General features: G+C 44.3%; 1 protein-coding gene and 1 non-coding gene across 3 annotated transcripts; one reads left to right on the plus strand and one right to left on the minus strand.

Moving 5' to 3' along the window:
* Window positions 1-10,865: 10,865 nt before the first annotated feature.
* LOC125513494 (rac-like GTP-binding protein 6) lies at window positions 10,866-14,427 on the plus strand. Of its 2 annotated transcripts, none has more exons than XM_048678622.1 (7): window positions 10,866-11,302; window positions 12,446-12,533; window positions 12,646-12,755; window positions 13,139-13,202; window positions 13,579-13,643; window positions 13,760-13,825; window positions 13,916-14,427. In XM_048678622.1, the coding sequence occupies exons 1-7, from the start codon at window positions 11,204-11,206 to the stop codon at window positions 14,015-14,017; spliced, it is 594 nt and encodes a 197-aa protein (XP_048534579.1). In that variant the 5' UTR covers window positions 10,866-11,203; the 3' UTR covers window positions 14,018-14,427. The 2 variants fall into 2 exon arrangements, with proteins under 2 accessions (XP_048534579.1, XP_048534580.1); XM_048678623.1 differs by lacking the exon at window positions 10,866-11,302 and adding an exon at window positions 12,053-12,224.
* A 1,773-nt stretch (window positions 14,428-16,200) lies between these two features.
* Window positions 16,201-16,282, minus strand: TRNAS-GCU. The gene has a single exon. It is a non-coding gene; the product is annotated as a tRNA-Ser (tRNA).
* Window positions 16,283-19,702: the final 3,420 nt, after the last annotated feature.

A 19,702-nucleotide genomic window follows, 5' to 3' on the forward strand; every position in this document is an offset into this window, starting at 1 on the left:
GGGTGGCTATAAAGGTACACTACAGGTATCTCCGAAAGTGTCTGTTGGGTTGGCACGAATCGAGACTGGGATTTGTCACTCCGTGTAAACGGAGAGGTATCTTTGGGCCCACTCGGTAGGACATCATCATAATGTGCACAATGTGACCAAGGAGTTGATCATGGGATGATGTGTTACGGAATGAGTAAAGAGACTTGCCGGTAACGAGATTGAACAAGGTATCGGGATACCGACAATCGAATCTCGGGCAAGTACAATACCGCTGGACAAAGGGAATTGAATACGGGATTGATTGAATCCTCGACATCGTGGTTCATCCGATGAGACCATCGTGGAGCATGTGGGAGCCAACATGGGTATCCAAATCCCATTGTTGGTTATTGACCGGAGAGTTTTCTCGGCCATGTCTGCATGACTCCCGAGCCCGTAGGGTCTACACACTTAAGGTTCGATGACGCTAGGGTTATAGGGAAAGTATGTACGCGGTTACCGAATGTTGTTCGGAGTCCCGGATGAGATCCCGGACGTCACGAGGAGTTCCGGAATGGTTCGGAGGTAAAGATTAATATATAGGAAGTATGGTTTTGGCCACCGGAAGTGTTCCGGGCATCACCGGTAGTGTATCGGGACCACCGGAGGGGTCCGGGGGTCCACCAGGTGGGGCCACCAGCCCCGGAGGCCTACATGGGCCAATAGTGGGAAGGGACCAGTCCCTAGGTGGGCTGGGGCGCCTCCCACCAAGGCCCAAGGCGCCTCCAAGAGGGGAAGGGGGCAAACCCTAGGGCAGATGGGCCCTAAGGCCCACCCCAGGTGCGCCTCCCCCTCTCCTCCTTAGGGCCACCACCCTAGATGGGATCTAGGGCTGCCGTCACCCCTAGGGAGGAAACCCTAGGTGGGGGCGCAGCCCTCCCTCTCCCCCTATATATAGTGGAGGCAAAGGGGCAGCCCAACAGATGAAGTTCCTCCCCTGTTGGCGCAGCCCTACCCCTCTCCCTCCTCGTCTCTCGTAGTGCTTTGCGAAGCCCTGCTGGAGTCCCGCGCTCCTCCACCACCACCACGCCGTCATGCTGCTGCTGGATGGAGTCTTCCCCAACCTCTCCTTCTCCCCTTGCTGGATCAAGGCGTAGGAGACGTCACCGGGTTGTACGTGTGTTGAACACGGAGGTGCCGTCCGTTCGGCACTAGGATCATCGGTGATTTGGATCACGACGAGTACGACTCCATCAACCTCGTTCACTTGAACGCTTCCGCTTAGCGATCTACAAGGGTATGTAGATGCACTCTCCTTCCCCTCGTTGCTAGATTACTCCATAGATTGATCTTGGTGATGCGTAGAAAATTTTAAATTTCTGCTACATTCCCCAACAAATCCGAGACGGTTCACAGAGAGGAAACATGTGCAAGCATGCACACAGTTGCCGTTTGCAAACCGTGTGCGATGTCAGACAATATCACAAACGGTGTGGGCAAACTAAACGTTTGTGTTAGTTGCCTTATCGTACACGATTCACAACCATGAACTGTTTCTGATGAAGTATCCATCGTAAACGTTGCACCACAGGATAGCGTGTGCGATAGTTGTCATGTACGATGATGTTATGACGGTCCGACGTTTCATAATATTGTTTGACACTCGTACGACGATTAGCTAATCTTCTTAACGGTGAACCGTTTGTGATGGGCCACGCATCATACACGTTCTATAATAGTGAATCGTTTGTGATGGGCCACGCATCTTAAACGTAGCACCACAGAATACCGACTGTTATGGCAATGTGAGCAGAAACGAGTAGGAGTACTATAGGGGCCCTATCCCGACGGTTTCTGGGTCGTGTGGGAAGGACCCCCCTATCGCGCACACTCACTTGGCGACGATACCAAATGCCATCATAGAAAGGGGTTAAAAACCATTTGTTTAGGACCAACGCATACTAGTGGTGGTCGAGCTTTGAGTCTTACTCCACTTCACACCTTACAACTCAGGCAAGAACTCCTTCTTTAACTGATCCATTTTTGAACTCCTTCAAAATCATGTCAAGGTATGTGCTCTGTGAAAGTCTTACCAGGCCTCTTGACCTATCTCTATAGATCTTGTTTCCCAATATGTAAGCACCTTTACCCAGGTCTTCCTTTGAAAAACTCCTTTCAAACAACCCTTTATGCTTTCCAGAAATTCTACATCATTTCTGATCAAAAATATGTCATCCACATATACTTATCAGAAATGTTGTAGTGTTCCCACTCACTTTCTTGTAAATACAAGTTTTCTTGCATGCAAACTTTGCATAAACCCAAAAGCTTTGATCACCTCATCAAAGCGTATGTTCCAACTCCGAGAGGCTTGCTCCACTCCATAGAAGGATCGCTGGAGCTTGCATACCTTTTAACATCCTTAGCATCGACACAGCCTTCTGGTTGTATTCACATACAACCTTTCCTCACGGAAACCGTCAAGGAAACTTTGTTTTGACATCCATCTGCCAGATTTCGTAATTGAAAATGCAGCAACTACTAACATAATTCCAATAGACTTTAGCATCACTATGAGTGAGAAAGTCTCATCATAGTCAACTCCTTGAAGTTGTCGAAAACTTCTTTGCGACAAGTCGAGCTTCATAAATGGTGACATTACCATCAACGTCTGTCTTCTTCTTAAGGATCCATTTATTCTCAATGGCTTGCCGATCATCGGGCAAGTCCACCAAAGTCCACACTTTGTTCTCATACTTGGATCCTATCTCGGATTTCATGGCTCCTAGCCATTTGTTGGAATCTGGGCCCACCATCGATTCTTCATAGTTCGTAGGTTCATTGTTGTTTAGCAACATGACCCCCAAGATAGGATTGCCGTACCACTCAGGGGCGGTACAAGTCCTTGTCGACCTACGAGGCTCGGTAGTAACTTGATCTAAAGCTTCATGATCATCATTAGCTTCCTCTTCACTTGGCACTGGCGCCATAGAAACATCTTTCTGCATCATGCTACTTTCCAACTAAAGTGACGGTTCAACAACGTCATCAAGTTCTACCTTCCTCCCACTCAATTCTTTCGAGAGAAACTCCTCTAGAAAGGATCCATTCTTGGCAACAAAGACCTTGCCTTCGGATCTGAGATAGAAGGTGTACCCAACTGTTTCCTTAGGGTATCCTATGAAGATGCACTTGTCTGCTTTGGGTTCGAGCTTATCAGGCTGAAGCCTTTTCACATAAGCGTCGCAACCCCAAACCTTTAAGAAATGACAATTTAGGTTTCTTGCCAAACCATAAATTATACGGTGTCGTCTCAACGGATTTAGATGGTGCCCTACTTAAAGTGAATGTAGTTGTCTCTAATGCATAACCCCAAAATGATATTGGTAGATCGGCAAGAGACATCATAGAACGCACCATATCCAATAAGGTATGATTACGACATTCGAACACACCATTACGCTATAGTGTTCTAGGTGGGGTCAACTGTGAAACAATTCCACATTATCTTAAGTGATTGCCAACCTCATAACTCAGATATTCTCCCCCTCGATCAGATCATAGGAATTTAATCTTCTTGTTACGATGATTCTCAACTTCACTTTGAAATTTCTTGAACTTTTCAAATGTTTCATACTTATGCTTCATTAAGCAAACATACACATATCTACTCAAATCATCGGTGAAGGTGAGGAAATAAAGATATCCACCGTGCGCATTCCATTGTATGATTTCCAACAAGTCACTTGCCTATTCCATTGTTCCGGAAAACGGCGGTTTAGTCATCTTTCCCATGAGGCATAGTTCGCATGTGTCAAGTGACTCGAAAAGTCCATCAGCATGGAGTTTCTTCATGTGCTTTACACCTATATGACCTAAGCGATAGTGCCACAAGAAAGTGTTACTATCATTACCAACTCTACATCTTTTGGCATCAATGTTATGAACATGTGTATCACTATGATCGAGATTCAATAAACCATTCACATTGTGTGCATGACCATAGAAGGTATTATTCATGTAAACAGAATAACCATTATTCTTTGACTTAAATGAATAATCGTATTGCAATAAACACGATCTTATCATGTTCATGCTCAACGCAGACACCTAAATAACATTTATCTAGGTTCAACACTAATCTCGAAGGTAGAGGGAGTGTGCGATGGTGATCACATCAACCTTGGCAACACTTCCAACACACATCGTCACCTCGCCCTTAGCTAGTCTCCATTTATTTCACAGATTTTGTTTCGAGTTACCAATATTAGCAACTGAACCGGTATCTAATACCCTAGTGCTATTAGGAGTACTAGTAAGGTACACATCAATAACATGTATATCAAATATACTTTTGTTGAAGTTGTCAGCCTTGTTATCTATTGGGGTAGTTCCGCTACCAGTGACCGTTCCCCTTACAATAGAAGCACTTAGTCTCGGGTTTGGGTTCAACCTTGGGTTTCTTCACTGGAGCGGCAACTGGCTTGCCATTAATGAAGTTTCCCTTCTTGTCCTTGCCCTTCTTGAAACCAGTGGTCTTGTTAACCACCAACACTTGATGCTCCTTCTTGATTTCTACCTTCGTGGCCTTAAGCACCACGAACAGCTCTGGGATCATCTCCATCCCTTGCATGTTATAGTTCACCATGAAGCTCTAGTAGCTTGGTGATAGTGAATGGAGAACTCTGTCAATCACTATCTTATCTGGAAGATTAACTCCCACTTGATTCAAGCGATTGTAACACCTAGACATTCTGAGCACATGCTCACTGGCCGAGCTATCCTCCATCTTGTAGGCAAAGAACTTGGTCAGAGGTCTCATACCTCTCAACACAGGCATGAGCCTGAAATACCAATTTCAGCTCTTGGAACATCTCATATGTTCCATGGCATTCAAAACACCTTTGGAGCCCCGATTCTAAGCCGTAAAGCATGGTGCACTAAACTATCAAGTAGTCATCAGAACGTGTCTGCCAGATGTTCACAACATCCACAAACGACGCTAGAGGGGTTGGCACACTGAGCGGTCCATCAAGGACATAAGCCTTCTGTGCAGCAGTGAGGACAATCCTCATACTATGGCCCTAGTCCGCATAATTGCTTACAATATCTTTCAACTTAGTCTTTCTCTAGGAACATATTAAAATAGGGAGCTATTACGCGAGCTATTAACCTACAACATGATTTGCAAAGACAACTTAGTCTATTGTTCATGATAATGAGTTCAATTAATCATATTACTTAAGAACTCCCACTCAAATCAACATCCCTCCAGCTGTCCGAGCGCAACATGATCCAAATTCACCAACCCAAGTCTGATCATCACATGAGATGAGGTGGTTTCAATGGTGAACATCTCCATGTTGATCATATATACTATATGACTCATGTTCGACCTTTCGGTCTCTTGTGTTCCGAGGCCATGTCTGTACATGCCAGGCTCGTCAAGTTTAACCCAAGTGTCCCGCATGTGCAAAACTGGCTTGCACCTATTGTATGTGAACATAGAGTCTATCACACCAGATCATCATGTGGTTCTTCGAAATGACGAACTTTCACAACGGTGCACACTTGGGGAGAACACAATTTTTATCTTGAAATTTTAGTGAGGGATCACCTTATAATGCTACCGTCGTCCTAAGCAAAATAAGATGCATAAAAGGTTTAACATCATATGAAAATCATAAGTTACATGATATGGCCATCATCTTGTGCTTTTGATCTCCATCTCCAAAGCACCAGCATGATCTCCATCGTCACCGGATTGACACCATGATCTCCATCATCGTGTCGCCATTGTGGTTGTCACGCCAACCATGCTTCTACAACTATTGATACCATTTAACGATAAAGTAAGGCATTACATAACGCTTAATGATTGACACACATGTCATACAATAATTAAGACAACCCTATGGCTCGTTCGGTTGCCGTATTCATCGACATGCAAGTCGTGATAAACTATACAAAACACGGTCATCTCATACATCAAATATATCGCATCATGTCTTTGGCCATATCATATCACAACATACCGTGCAAAAACAAGTTAGACATACTCTAATTTGTTGTTGCATGTTTTACGTGGCTGCTATGGGTATCTAGCAAGAACGATTCTTACGTACGCAAAGCCACAAGGTGATATGCAAGTTTCTATTTAACCTTCTACAAGGACCGCCTTTGTCGAATCCGATTCAACTAAGGTGGGAGAGATAGACACCCGCCGGCCATCTTTCTCCAACAAGTTGCATGTTAGTCGATGGAACTGGTCTCATGTACGTGGACATATAAAGTTGGCCTGGGCCGCTTCATCCCACAATACCGCTGAATCAAGAAAAGACCAAGGAAGCAAGCAATCTAAATATCAATGCCCACAAACTCCTTTGTGTTCTACTCGTGATATCATCTACGCAAAACCTGGCTCTGATACTCCCTCCGTTTCTTTTTAGTCCGCATACAAGATTTGGTCAAAGTCAAACTTCATAAACTTTGACTAACTTCATAGAACAAAATATCAACATTCATAATATGAAATCAGTATTACTATATGCATCATGATATCAATTTTCATAGCACATATAGCTTTAGTATTATAGATGTTGATATCTTTTGATATATATTTGGTCAAACTTTGCATCGCTTGACTTTGACCAAATCTTATATGCAGACTAAAAAGAAACGGAGGGAGTACCATAGTTGGGGAACGTTGCATGTGAAACAAAAAATTTCCTACGCTCACCAAGATCAATCTAGGAGATGAACATCTACGAGAGGAGAGATTTCATCTACATACCCTTGTAGATCGCTAAGCGGAAGCGTTAAGAAACGTGGTTGATGTAGTCCAACATCTTCGCGCTCCAATCAAGATCCGTCCCGCAAACTCCTGATCCAAGTGCCGAACGGACGGCACCTCCACGTTCAACACACGTATGGCTTGGTGAAGCCTTCACCTCCTCCATCCAGTGAGCAATGGTGGAGTAGTAGCTCGAGTCCTTCGGCAACACGACGGCATGGTGGCGGCGGCGGCGGTGGAATCTCAGCAGAGCTTCGCTAAGCACAACAGAGAAGAAGAGGGCTACGAAGAAGAGGGAGGGCAGCGCCGTGGCATAGATGAGTGCGACTTCCCTCTCTCCCCTCCCCTATATATAGGGGGAAGGGTGGAGGGAGGGGCGCCCCTAGGGTTTCCCCTAGGGGGTGGCAGCCAAGATGGGGCAACTCCCTATATGGGTTTTGGGTGGCCCCCTAGCTAGGTGCCTTGCCCCCAAGCAAGGGAGAGGCAGCCCTAGGGGGCACACCCACCCTCCTGGTGATCGTGAGCTGAGGTGAGGGGGCGCACAACCCCTTAGTTGGGTGGTGTGCCTCCCTCCCTTGGCCCATGAGGCCCCCCAACACTTGTCGGGGCCCCCGAAACCCCTTTCGGTTTTCCTGGTCATAACCTGGTACCCCCGGAACACTTTCGGACTCCAATACGTACCCTTCGTCCTATATATCAATCTTCACCTTCAGACCATTCCAGAGTTCCTTGTCACACACGGGATCTCATCCGTGACTCACCAAAACAACTCAACTATACTTATATCGTCACCAAACGTTAAGTGTGTAGACCCTGCGGGTTCGGGAACTATGTAGACATGACCGAGACACCTCTATGGCCAATAAGCAATAGCGGGACCTGGATGTCCATATTGGTTCCTACATATTCTACGAAGATCTTTATTGGTCGAACCTCGATGTCAAGGATTCAGATAATCCCATATGCAGTTCCCTTTGTCTATCGGTATGTTACTTGCCCAAGATTCGGTCGTCGGTATCACCATAACTAGTTCAATCTCATTACCGGCAAGTCTCTTTACTCGTTTCGTAATACAAGATCCCATGGCTAACTCATTAGTCACATTGCTTGCAAGCCTGTTGCGATGTTGTATTACCGAGTGGGCCCTGAGACACCTCTTCGTCATACAGAGTGACAAATCCCAGTCTTGATCCATGCCAACTCAACAGACATCCTCGGAGATACCTGTAGAGCATCTTTATAGTCACCCAGTTACGTTGCGACGTTTGATACACAAAAGGTATTCCTCCGGTGTCAGTGAGTTGCATGATCTCATGGTCATAGGAACAGATACTTGACATGCAGAAAACGATAGCAATAAACTTGATACGATCATATGCTACGCTTATAGTTTGTGTCTTGTCCATCACATCATTCTCCTAATGATGTGACCCCGTTATCAAATGACAACTCATGTCTATGGTTAGGAAACCTTCACCATCTTTGATCAATGAGCTAGTCTAGTAGAGGCTCACTGGGGACACATTGTTGTCTATGTATCCACACATGTACCTGAGTTTCCGATCAATACAATTTTAGCATGGACAATAAACAATTATCATGAACAGGGAAATATGATAATAACCAATTTATTATTGCCTCTAGGGCATATTTCCAACAGTGGGTGCAATATGTAGATGTGTATGTGTTTGATTCATCCAGTACCTTCCAATGTGGACTCCCTCTTAATCGTACGGATTTCCTATGACCAAAGAAATAAACGCACCAAAAATGCCATCTTTGTTATTTTCCGTCCGGAAGGGTGCCCAACCATCTTGTGCCATAAAGAGTATACCTGTGTAGTTTAGGCATACAGTTAGTCTGCAAATTGCATTGTCATCAAGAACAAAACATTTAAGGCGGTAAATGCCCTTACACATAGGTATCGTCTAGGGTTTGATATTACAATGGGATGGACATGTGATGGAAGTGAAGATGATGATGGAGATGATTGATGTTGGTGTCTCCTTGTACGAGGTGTTGACGATGGCAATGTCCTCCTTGTCGATTTCCCCTCTGGATCCCTTCTAGAGGCCAGGGTTCTTTGTTCTGGAGAGTATTCTAGTGGCTCTGTGCATCTGGTACTCGATCCGCTTGCGCAAGGTAGAAATACTGGACTAGGGGTTGCGGCGACGGTTGGTGCGATAGGTGTAACAAGCACGTAGATCGTACCGGACGCCGTTGTTCGCTTTGGATCCCTTGTGGCGACTGGTTTCTTCTCCACTTTATGGTTGTCTTCTATCATGATATTTAACATGATTTTTACACCACAATCTTGTATTTCCTCCTTCACCTCAAAGTACCTCGGTGGGTAAAATCTTGGTGCAAACAGACAAAAAGAGGTGCGCGGACATGGTAAAATATGACAAACCCTACAACTAAGGTGCAAGATAAAAGGTAAAAATAATGCAAAAGTTCGACTCATCAAAAAACCGCTGCAAATTTGCAACGTCCTCCTCAATGCACAGTGCTGAAGAGCCATTACATAAAGCGGAGCCCAAAGGTTGTTTAACTACTATCGAGTGAGGACAATCCAAACGAAACAGTGAATAGGTAAACACTTGTGACATCCCTTGGCCAAAGCGTGGAACCTTTACCAAATCGAGCATGCCTTACTTTCCGGTAGCGAAGCACATCTCCTACATTTATGACCACACAACTAGCCCTGCCAAGGAAATGATGGATCCTTATTGTCTAGCTCAAAACAACTGTTGCATGATTTCGATGAAAAATGAGCTCTTCATCAAAACAAGTTGGTCTTACTTGCGGCCATCGTAGCATAACTCCTACATTTATGACAGTGTCATCAACGTCCCCCTCCTTGATGCACCTTACCGAAGAACCATATCATAAAGCTAACATAATCGAAAGAAAAAGATAGACAAACACATGTTATACCTTTTGGACAAAAAAAGTGAAATCTTTATCGAATCAAGCGAGCCTTACTTACGACCAGCATGGCATAACTCATAGAGTTATGACGACACAACTAAGAACATGGTGGATTCTTATTGTCCGCCTTGTAGTAAGCGTTAAAACCTTTTCGACCATACGTGAGATATCCGCTCAATCAAGCTGGCCTTACTGGCCTTACTGGCGGCCAACGTATCACAACCCCTACATTTATAACGATACAGCTAATCCTGCCAACCCCTACATTTTTAAATTGTCTGGCTGGAAACAATTGTTGCATCTTTTCGATAAAAAGCGAGATCTTCATCGAATCAAGCTGGCCTTACTTGCGACCACCATAGGATAACCCATACATTTATTATGATGTCATCACCAACTCATCCTCCTTGATGCACCTTATGGAAGTACCATACCATCAAGCTAACATAGAAGATCTTTAGTGACAACAAGCGCAAGAAAAAGGTAGACAAACACACATTATACCTTTTCAACAACAAAAATATGAAATCTTTATCGAATCAAGCGAGCCTTACTTACGGCCAGCATAGCACAACTCATACATTTACGATACAACCAAGAACACGGTGGATTCTTACTGCCCGCCTCGTAGTAAGCGTTACAATCTTTTCAGCCACACGTAAGATCTCTATCCAATCAAGCTGGCCTTACTGGCGACCAGCTTATGACAACCCCTACATTTACGACGATACAGCTAGCCCTGCCAAAGGATACACGGCGGATTCTTACTGTTCGCCTCGTAGCAAGCGTTACAACCTCTTCGACGACACGTGAACTGGCCTTACTGGCGACCAACGTAGCACAACCCCTACATTTATGACGATACAGCTAACCCTACCAAGGATACATGATGGATTCTTACCATCAGCCTCGGGAATCGGACTAGAAATCTACACGCAATCAACTGTTTGCACTACCTAGCCAGTAAGAACTTTATATTTCCCTACAAACAAAAAAGAAATTTTATATTTTTTGCTCAAGAAACATTTGTCCAAAACTCATGAATGAATAAGCTTGCACGCGGGATTAGCCATGAAATTAATTATGGGGCGGGCGTGATGATGGCTGCCGGGGCCGGGCAGGAGCGGGCGGTAATAAAGAAGGAAATGATGCGCGCGCACACCGTGTCCACCCCCACCCACCCCACCCCACCCACCGTTCTCTCTCTCCCTCTTCTTCTCCCTCGGCGAGCAGAGGGTGGGAGACCAGGCTAAGCGGAGGCATCCCAGCGATTCGGCGCGGAGACCGCTTCCTCGGCCGCACCCCCGCATCCCTCTCCTCCCCCTCCCCCGCGCTCCCCTCCATTTGTCCCCGCCCCCGCGCCCCCCAATCTTAACCTCCACACCCGCCCCTGGGCCTCGCTCCTCTGGCCCCAAATCTTAACCAGCTCCCCCCCCCCCTTCTTCTTCTTCCCCCCTCCCCTCCCCTGTCTCGCCCGCAGCTTCACCGGCAGCGAGGGAAAGAGGGAGGATGAGCGCGTCCAGGTTCATAAAGTGCGTCACCGTGGGGGACGGCGCCGTCGGCAAGACTTGCATGCTCATCTCCTACACCTCCAACACCTTCCCCACCGTACGTCCCTCCCTCTCTTCCTTTATTTCTTTTCTTACTTGTAGTTCTTGGGTAATGCCAGGTTGCTTCTTGTTCTTGTTCTTGTAGAGGCGGACAAATGTTGCTGCTTGCGCCTTTTATGCGGATTGGTTGATTGATTCTTTGTGTGCGTGTGTTCCTAATTAGGGGGTGGGGGAAGCAGAGGCTGGTTCTTGATCTAGATTTGGGTGGCGTTTCTGCGCTCGATTCGCCCCCCGGCGGCTCCTAATTTGGGCACAATGCGGTCGCCAATTTCGATCTTTTCTCGTCTAGGGTTGCCAGTTTCTTTTAGCGAAATGGGGATCTTTGCGGCTGATACTTCAAAATCAGCCCCAAATTAGGATTTATTCTGTACGGGAAATTTTCGCTGTCGATTTCGTTACCATTTAGTAGGAACAGCAACATTGCAGGGGGGGAAAAGATAGTATAGGGAGATTTCGTCGGCTCGTGATTTCGTACCAAATTGGCTCCACTCCCCAGCCGGCAATGTGGGGGCTGCGGATCCGTTTCAAACAGCCGGAGATCGCTTTCCAGCCTTTCCTTTTAGCCGAGTAGCGGAGTAGTACCCTACCTCGACCACTCACACCTTCCGTATGGTTGGTGGGTGCCATTCTTTGTTTCTTTCACGCAAATCCACACACCAATTGCAGCACCCACCTTTTCACGCATGCTTCGTTTTCAAACGAAAGATTTCTTTTTACTCTCTCCCTTGAGGAAAGAAAGAAAGAAACCTTCGAGACAAGACAAGATAATACCACCACCCATGATGGGGTTACTCTGCTTTGGGAGGGTAGATTAGCTTGGAGCCCTGAGTCATGGTGACCACGTAGTGGTGGTAGCAGCTGCAGTAGAATATCCAGTTGGACCACCCACCTACATGGGGTCTGGTGTTTGTGCCATCTTGGTATGCTTATCTTCAGGCATGGCTACATGAGTGGAAGAATTTAATTCACCTCGCTGTCGTCCGTCCGATGGCCATGTGGCTGGTTCTAGAACATGGAAGAAAGAATTTGGCTGCACTTGTTGTTAATTCACTCCGACGGCCATGTGGCTGTTTCTTGAATTTGGAAAAAGGAATTTGGCTGCACTTGCTGTTTATCTTACTACTGCTGTTCTTCTTGGCAGGACTATGTGCCAACGGTGTTTGACAACTTCAGTGCTAATGTTGTGGTTGATGGCAACACTGTCAACCTCGGGCTATGGGATACTGCAGGTAACTGGCTCTTCTTTCTGTCTTGGTTTGCTGATGGTTACACGTTTGTTCTGTCTGCTTGGTTTGTTTCTGGTGCCGAGTTGTAAAAGCTCAATCTTTGGGACTACAACAGGTCAGGAGGACTACAACAGACTGAGACCGCTGAGTTATCGTGGAGCTGATGTCTTCCTTCTGGCCTTCTCACTTATCAGCAAGGCCAGCTATGAGAATGTTTCAAAGAAGGTAACAGTCTGATCCTTATTATCTCTTATATGCAAATAAATTTGTTCTGCACATTGCTGGTCCAGAAGTTCATTTCACGATCATTTCTGTGGTCACCCTCATGAGTTATCCAATCACATTATTATGTTTTTTGCATGTATGTCATGTTTGATGAGTGTTTTTTTTCCTTCAGTGAGAAATTATTCCATGCTAGAAATAGGCTTTAATGCACTCTTGAATGGTTTTTCCAGTAGTCTCCTATTCATCAGAGATGATATAGTTAACCCTAATTTCTGTTCCTTGGTCATTATCTTGACTTGTTAATTTGTTCTCATTATTTTTATGGTTATACATATATGCTCAACCTATGCATTTCCTGAACCTGAATTCCGTTTTTGTTTCAGTGGATACCTGAGCTGAAGCATTATGCACCAGGTGTGCCTATTATCCTCGTGGGAACAAAGCTTGGTAAGAACGTCACATGGCTACATTGTTTTCAGAAATCTGACATCCTGTTGTGTTTACGACGGAAGTGACGTTGGGTTTCTAGGCACATAGGTCTTTGTAAAGTTATTCACAGTAACGTGCAATTGGAGCCACACACTACAAGTGAAAGCAGGGGATGCTATCCAGATGAAAATAAATGAGGAAAAAACCCTTGAATCTAAGCTTCTGTGAACCTCATAGTATTTCACCACTGCTTTCTGTGCTTGAGAATATTGGTATACACCTAGATGAATTGTTGGCTGTTTAGTTCTTCGTGCTTGTGTTCTTTACCCTTGAACCTTTGATGGTTTAGACTGTCAGTTGTATTCCATTTTCACTTTGTACATTGCCCTGGCAGATCTTCGAGATGACAAGCAGTTCTTTGTGGACCATCCTGGTGCTGTTCCTATCACTACTGCTCAGGTATGGATGCATTACATCATGACTTGATCTTTTTTTCCTTGACTTTTTGTCTTTCTTGCTCTTTCCCTTGAAGGAGGCAATGTTGTGTTACTAACTTCAGATGCCAAATTCTGTAGGGGGAGGAACTAAAAAAGTTAATAGGCGCACCCTACTACATCGAATGCAGCTCGAAGACCCAACTAGTATAGCTATCTTCTTACATGTTTGCTTATTGCATAATGCAATGTGAGATGCTGACAGAGTTTGTTTTTCTGGTCCTTGTCGATTTTCAGAATGTCAAGGGTGTATTTGATGCGGCAATAAAGGTGGTACTTGCGCCACCAAAGGCGAAGAAGAAGAAAAAGGCGCAGAGGGGGGCTTGCTCCATCTTGTGATCTAATCATCGGTAGACAAAGAACAAGGGCGAAGTTGCCGCCATGCTATATTATTGTTACGTCTTGCTTCAGCGGAGCTGCACTCTCATGGTCGTCGTCCCTCCCCCTACCCCACCCTAGGTTACCCACCGGCAGCTGCAGCAAGGTCTCTTTGTCGAGGCATTGGGCGATCCATTTGTTTGATTTCTCTTCTTCCTGCCTTGTGATTATCTCGTGTGACTGACAAGTCGTGGCAATTTAGGTAACTTGCTTAGTAGACGGTATTTCCCGTGTTTGAGACCCCGTAAAAAAAAAGTATCTCGTTGTTATCTCGGTTCCATAAGTAGAGACATGATGTAATCGCACTCAGTTTATTCTATTTTTGCTTGTTCTTTTCACTTCAATGGAAAATTATGTTTCCTTTCTTGTTATGGCCTGCCTGTATGCCTGCATTTAGATGCATCCTATCCTATGAATTGTGATTCGGTTTTGTTTCGCCGGCGTATGATTGCTGGCAAATGGAGCATGTGCTGTGCTTTGACCTGCCTGTTTTGATACTCACAGCTAGCACTTGTGGGTTGTGGCATATAATTGGAGATCATGGAGAGCATGTTGGCAGCAGGGTATGTTTTGTATGATATTGGGTGTGGTATCTGCTGCAATAGGATATTGTCGATATGTATCTGGCTGGGTACAATATCTGCCAGTCAGACAGGCCACCACTTCTATTTATTTTAAAACTTGGATACACATGCCATTGTGTGTCAATGGGGTATTAAATCTTTTGGGTGGATATGGTCTTGTTTGTTGGCCACCACTTGCCAGAAGCAATGCAACGCCGCCTGTCTGAATCAATTCAGAAGATGGCCAGCCAACTGAATTTGTCTGACGCTGTAACTCAAACAGAATTATTGCTTTAGAAGGATTGATTATTTGTGGCTGTATTTCAATCGGTTGGATCAAGGAGGGCGAACTAGAGTTACAATTTAATTTTATTGGAAAACATTCTATTTCACCAGACTGATTCTCTGTGCTGCATCAACTGCCTTGATCGCACCTCACCTATTACTTGGCGGCTAGGGCAAACTCACCCCTTCAGGCTTCGCCGGCGAGCCTGTGGATTCACCTCACCTTTGCTTGCGGTGGAATATTTCGTTTCTTATGATGTTGTCCCTAGAAAGAAGAAATACTCGGCTTTCCTTTGGACGAGATTTTTCTCGAATAAATAGATATACAACCTATAAGGATGAAGAAAAACAAAATAAAAAAGAAACGACGCCTAGAAAGAAGAAATACTCGGCTTTCCTTTGGACGAGATTTTTCTCGAATAAATAGATATACAACCACTAATATTTCTACCATGAGAACAGAAAATAAGGATGAAGAAAAACAAAATAAAAAAGAAACGACGCCTAGAAAGAAGAAATACTCGGCTTTCCTTTGGACGAGATTTTTCTCGAATAAATAGATATACAACCACTAATATTTCTACCATGAGAACAGAAAATAAGGATGAAGAAAAACAAAATAAAAAAGAAACGACGCCTAGAAAGAAGAAATACTCGGCTTTCCTTTGGACGAGATTTTTCTCGAATAAATAGATATACAACCACTAATATTTCTACCATGAGAACAGAAAATAAGGATGAAGAAAAACAAAATAAAAAAGAAACGACGCCTAGAAAGAAGAAATACTCGGCTTTCCTTTGGACGAGATTTTTCTCGAATAAATAGATATACAACCACTAATATTTCTACCATGAGAACAGAAAATAAGGATGAAGAAAAACAAAATAAAAAAGAAACGACGCCTAGAAAGAAGAAATACTCGGCTTTCCTTTGGACGAGATTTTTCTCGAATAAATAGATATACAACCACTAATATTTCTACCATGAGAACAGAAAATAAGGATGAAGAAAAACAAAATAAAAAAGAAACGACGCCTAGAAAGAAGAAATACTCGGCTTTCCTTTGGACGAGATTTTTCTCGAATAAATAGATATACAACCACTAATATTTCTACCATGAGAACAGAAAATAAGGATGAAGAAAAACAAAATAAAAAAGAAACGACGCCTAGAAAGAAGAAATACTCGGCTTTCCTTTGGACGAGATTTTTCTCGAATAAATAGATATACAACCACTAATATTTCTACCATGAGAACAGAAAATAAGGATGAAGAAAAATAAAATAAAAAAGAAACGACGCCTGAGAGATTCGAACTCTCGCGGGGAAACCCCATGTACTTAGCAGGCACACGCCTTAACCACTCGGCCAAAGCGTCGGTTATGTCACTGCACTGACTCCACCTTATATATTCATCTATATCAAGGCCCATCTTAAGGCCTTAGACTCCATGGGCCTTAGACCCTGCATTGCCCATAGGCCATAAAAGATGAGCGCGGCCCGCTCATCTTTTTCTGCCTGTGAACTTCTAAAAAAAAGAACTTTTTTTCTGCGTGTGCTGGGCACTGTGCTCACCGTCGTGCCTTGTCCAGCTGAAGACAGACAAGAAGACAGGGGCTGACGGTGCACGAGGGAATGGAAATATCGAAAGCTTCGAGGGAAACGCCTTTGGTTCTCAGGTGTATATACATCTGATATAATTTTATTTTAAAAGTCAAAAAAATTAGAAGTTTTTTAGAATAAACTTGACTTTTTTTTGCACCAGCATATAAATTTTCATGAATAAAAAATCAGCATCGACTTCAAGGTAAAAAATATATTGCTATTATAGGTCATTATATACATTATCTTGGCCATTTTTTTATAAAAAGAAGTCAATGGCATTTTTTATTTTTGTGGAATTTTTGTTACAAGTACAATGAAAGATCAAGTTTCTGTCAAAAAAGTTCTAGATTTTTTTTAACTTTTTATATAAGTATTAAAAAATTACATATAGGGTGTATATGCACCCATAGACCAAACATTCCTGTCCAGGGTTTGAGGCCCTAGTTTGGAGTCTAAATTACCACAATTTTATTAACAAGGGAGGTGAGAATTGGAACATAACTGATGTAAATATCTTGAGATTGCATCATAACCTGTCTGCTAATCCTTTGTGACCTCCCATTAACCAAACAAAGGAATACCCCTCACTACTAGGGAAAACCCTAGTAGTAGCGCTTGAAATATGCATAGCAGTAGCGCTAGGTCCAGCACTACTGCTACCGCACTACATCTAAGTTGTAGTAGTAGTGCTCGTATGGGCAGCGCTACTGGTAAGTATTATTAGCAGCAGCGCTTCCAGGACCAGCGCTACTGATAATTATCTGTAGCGCTTGTTCATATGAAGCGCTGCTACTAAGCCAGCGCTACTGCTAGGTGCTTTCCGGCGCTACTGCTAATGTTCATGCTTTCACAGATTTGCACCCCCTATGTATTTGTGATGTATTTATACAGGCTCTATACAATAGTTTCATCCGATCATACTAAACATACAATAGTCTCATCATAGACATACAATAGTCTCGTCATACCATCATCATCATCATCATCATCATCATCATCATCGTATCATAGACATACAGTAGTCTCGTCATACCATCATCATCATCATTCAACACAAATATCATCACATCTCGAAAATAGCAATACACAATGCGATCATGTCATGTCTCAAATAAGTGCAACTGCATGGTCATGGCACACACACAAGTTTCATCATCTCTATCTAAACCATGATGTAGAAGAGAAGAGCGATCAGCATGAGCAAGAGCGCGACTATGTAGTACCGGCGGTTCCGCCCCTGCTCATGTTGGAGTGTCCACCTCAAGTAACTACTTTCCGTTTCGGCTCTGCCATCGAACCCTCTGTGGCTAGCACCCGGGTACCTGTGCACCTGGGCCTGAGCGGCTGGCTAGTGGTCGTAGACTCCTGGAACCCTCCCAACATACACGGGTAGTAGCCCTTCGCCATCTCTGATCTATGTACCTGCATCGTGAGTTGATAAATTGAACGATAATATGCAACATAATGTACTTAAGAAACCAAAGAGGCATAATTAGCAAAATACAAGCAACCAATAGTAAACATAAATGACGAAGTTCCTCATACCCAACCTAATTAACTAGAGCGATCTAGTTCAGGACCACTGTTTAGTTACATCACATAGTTTCGCCGTGCATAAATTCAAAGTTTTGCCATAGAAAGACAGTAGTGACACATTGTCATCAACAATCAATCCTCCATGTGGCGGTCCAATCTTCATAGTCAGGAAGGAAGCACCCGAGCTTCTTGAAAGGCTTCAGGTCCAGACGCTGAGCGAGTAGCAGTGCTCGAACATCTTCCCGCATGATTGGCCCATGGTAGAACATCCCTGTTGGTTCGAGGACCTGCTTCATGATTGTCGTGGGTTTGTCACGGCAGATGTCCTCGTGAAAGGACTTAGTCGTGGAGCCATCGCAACGGGTTAGCTTAAAGGGGTTAAACCGGACAAGGGGACACGGGGAGTTTATACTAGTTCGGCCCCTTCGATGAAGGTAAAAGCCTACGTCTAGTTGTGATTGGTATTGCTAGGGTTTCGATGACCAGGGAGCGAATCCGCTTTGACTGGCTCTCGAGTTGTTGTGTATCGTCCCTAAACCGCTGCCGGGTCGTCCCTTTATATACATAGGTTGACGCCCGCCGGTTTACAAAGTCCCGAAGCCGGATCATAAACGTATCCGGTTCGGTCTCTATACTTCCTATCTTACAATGCAAGTTACATAATAAGGTCGGTTTACATCTACAGGCCTTAACTCGCCTTTGGGCCTTGGGCCTTCATAAAGCGCCATCATTCTTACGTCTTCATGGGTTTCTAATCTTCATAAAGTTAATCCAGCTACTCCTGGCCGGTTTACGCCCAGCAGTAATATCCCCAACATTAGGCCCCAGATTGGTTTGAACTTGTTCATGTCAATCTTCAACACTTAGAAAAACTCCTCCTTTGCATCTTCACCTTGATCTTGTAAACCGCCGTGACGTCATACTCCAGGATCATGATAAACCGCCCTGACGTCATCTATTCGTTGAAGCCGAAGATTACCTTCATTAATGCATATCCAATCATCGAGGCGACACCATTATTAACTATCCATTTTGAGCTCCTCGATTCCCGCACTTGTCACTTTATCGCTTCGCCTTATAAATAGGACCATAGGTCCTTCTCCTTTTTCCCCTTCGTCTCCTTCACTTCTTCTTCCTCCTCGCGACATCTCTGCCCCTGAGCGCCGCCGCCGTCACCGAGCTTCACCTCTGCTTCGACGAAGGCCGCTGCATCAACCCGACCGTTACCAGAGACACGCGGTGATCCTCCGCTGCTTCTTCCTGCACCAGTAAGTTCCTCTTCTCCTCACCCCAGAACCGCCATTAGGGTTCGGTGTTCTTCATAACCTGAAGCTGTTCCTCCTTTAGTAACACCAATGGCCAGTTAGATCTGATAGTTTTCAGCGCCCTTTGTAGCTTAAACTCCTTTCTTCTTGTAAAGGCATCTGCTTGATATCAAACTCATCTGAACTTACTGAACCTTTTGAGCACTTGAGATTAGAACAGAATATATTTGATTATCCAATGCACGGCAGATCTGAAATTCCCATGCCAAACTATGAAATATGTTTTACCTTACTTAGCCCTTTTCGCCTTAGATCTGTATCCTCTTTACCATGTAGGCGGTTTACCCTTGTAAAAACAATCTATCTCATACCATTAGTCCCCTGGTAAACCG

The sequence above is a fragment of the Triticum urartu genome, chromosome 6 (assembly GCF_003073215.2).
Source record: "Triticum urartu cultivar G1812 chromosome 6, Tu2.1, whole genome shotgun sequence".
In the NCBI taxonomy this organism is placed as follows: domain Eukaryota; kingdom Viridiplantae; phylum Streptophyta; class Magnoliopsida; order Poales; family Poaceae; genus Triticum; species Triticum urartu.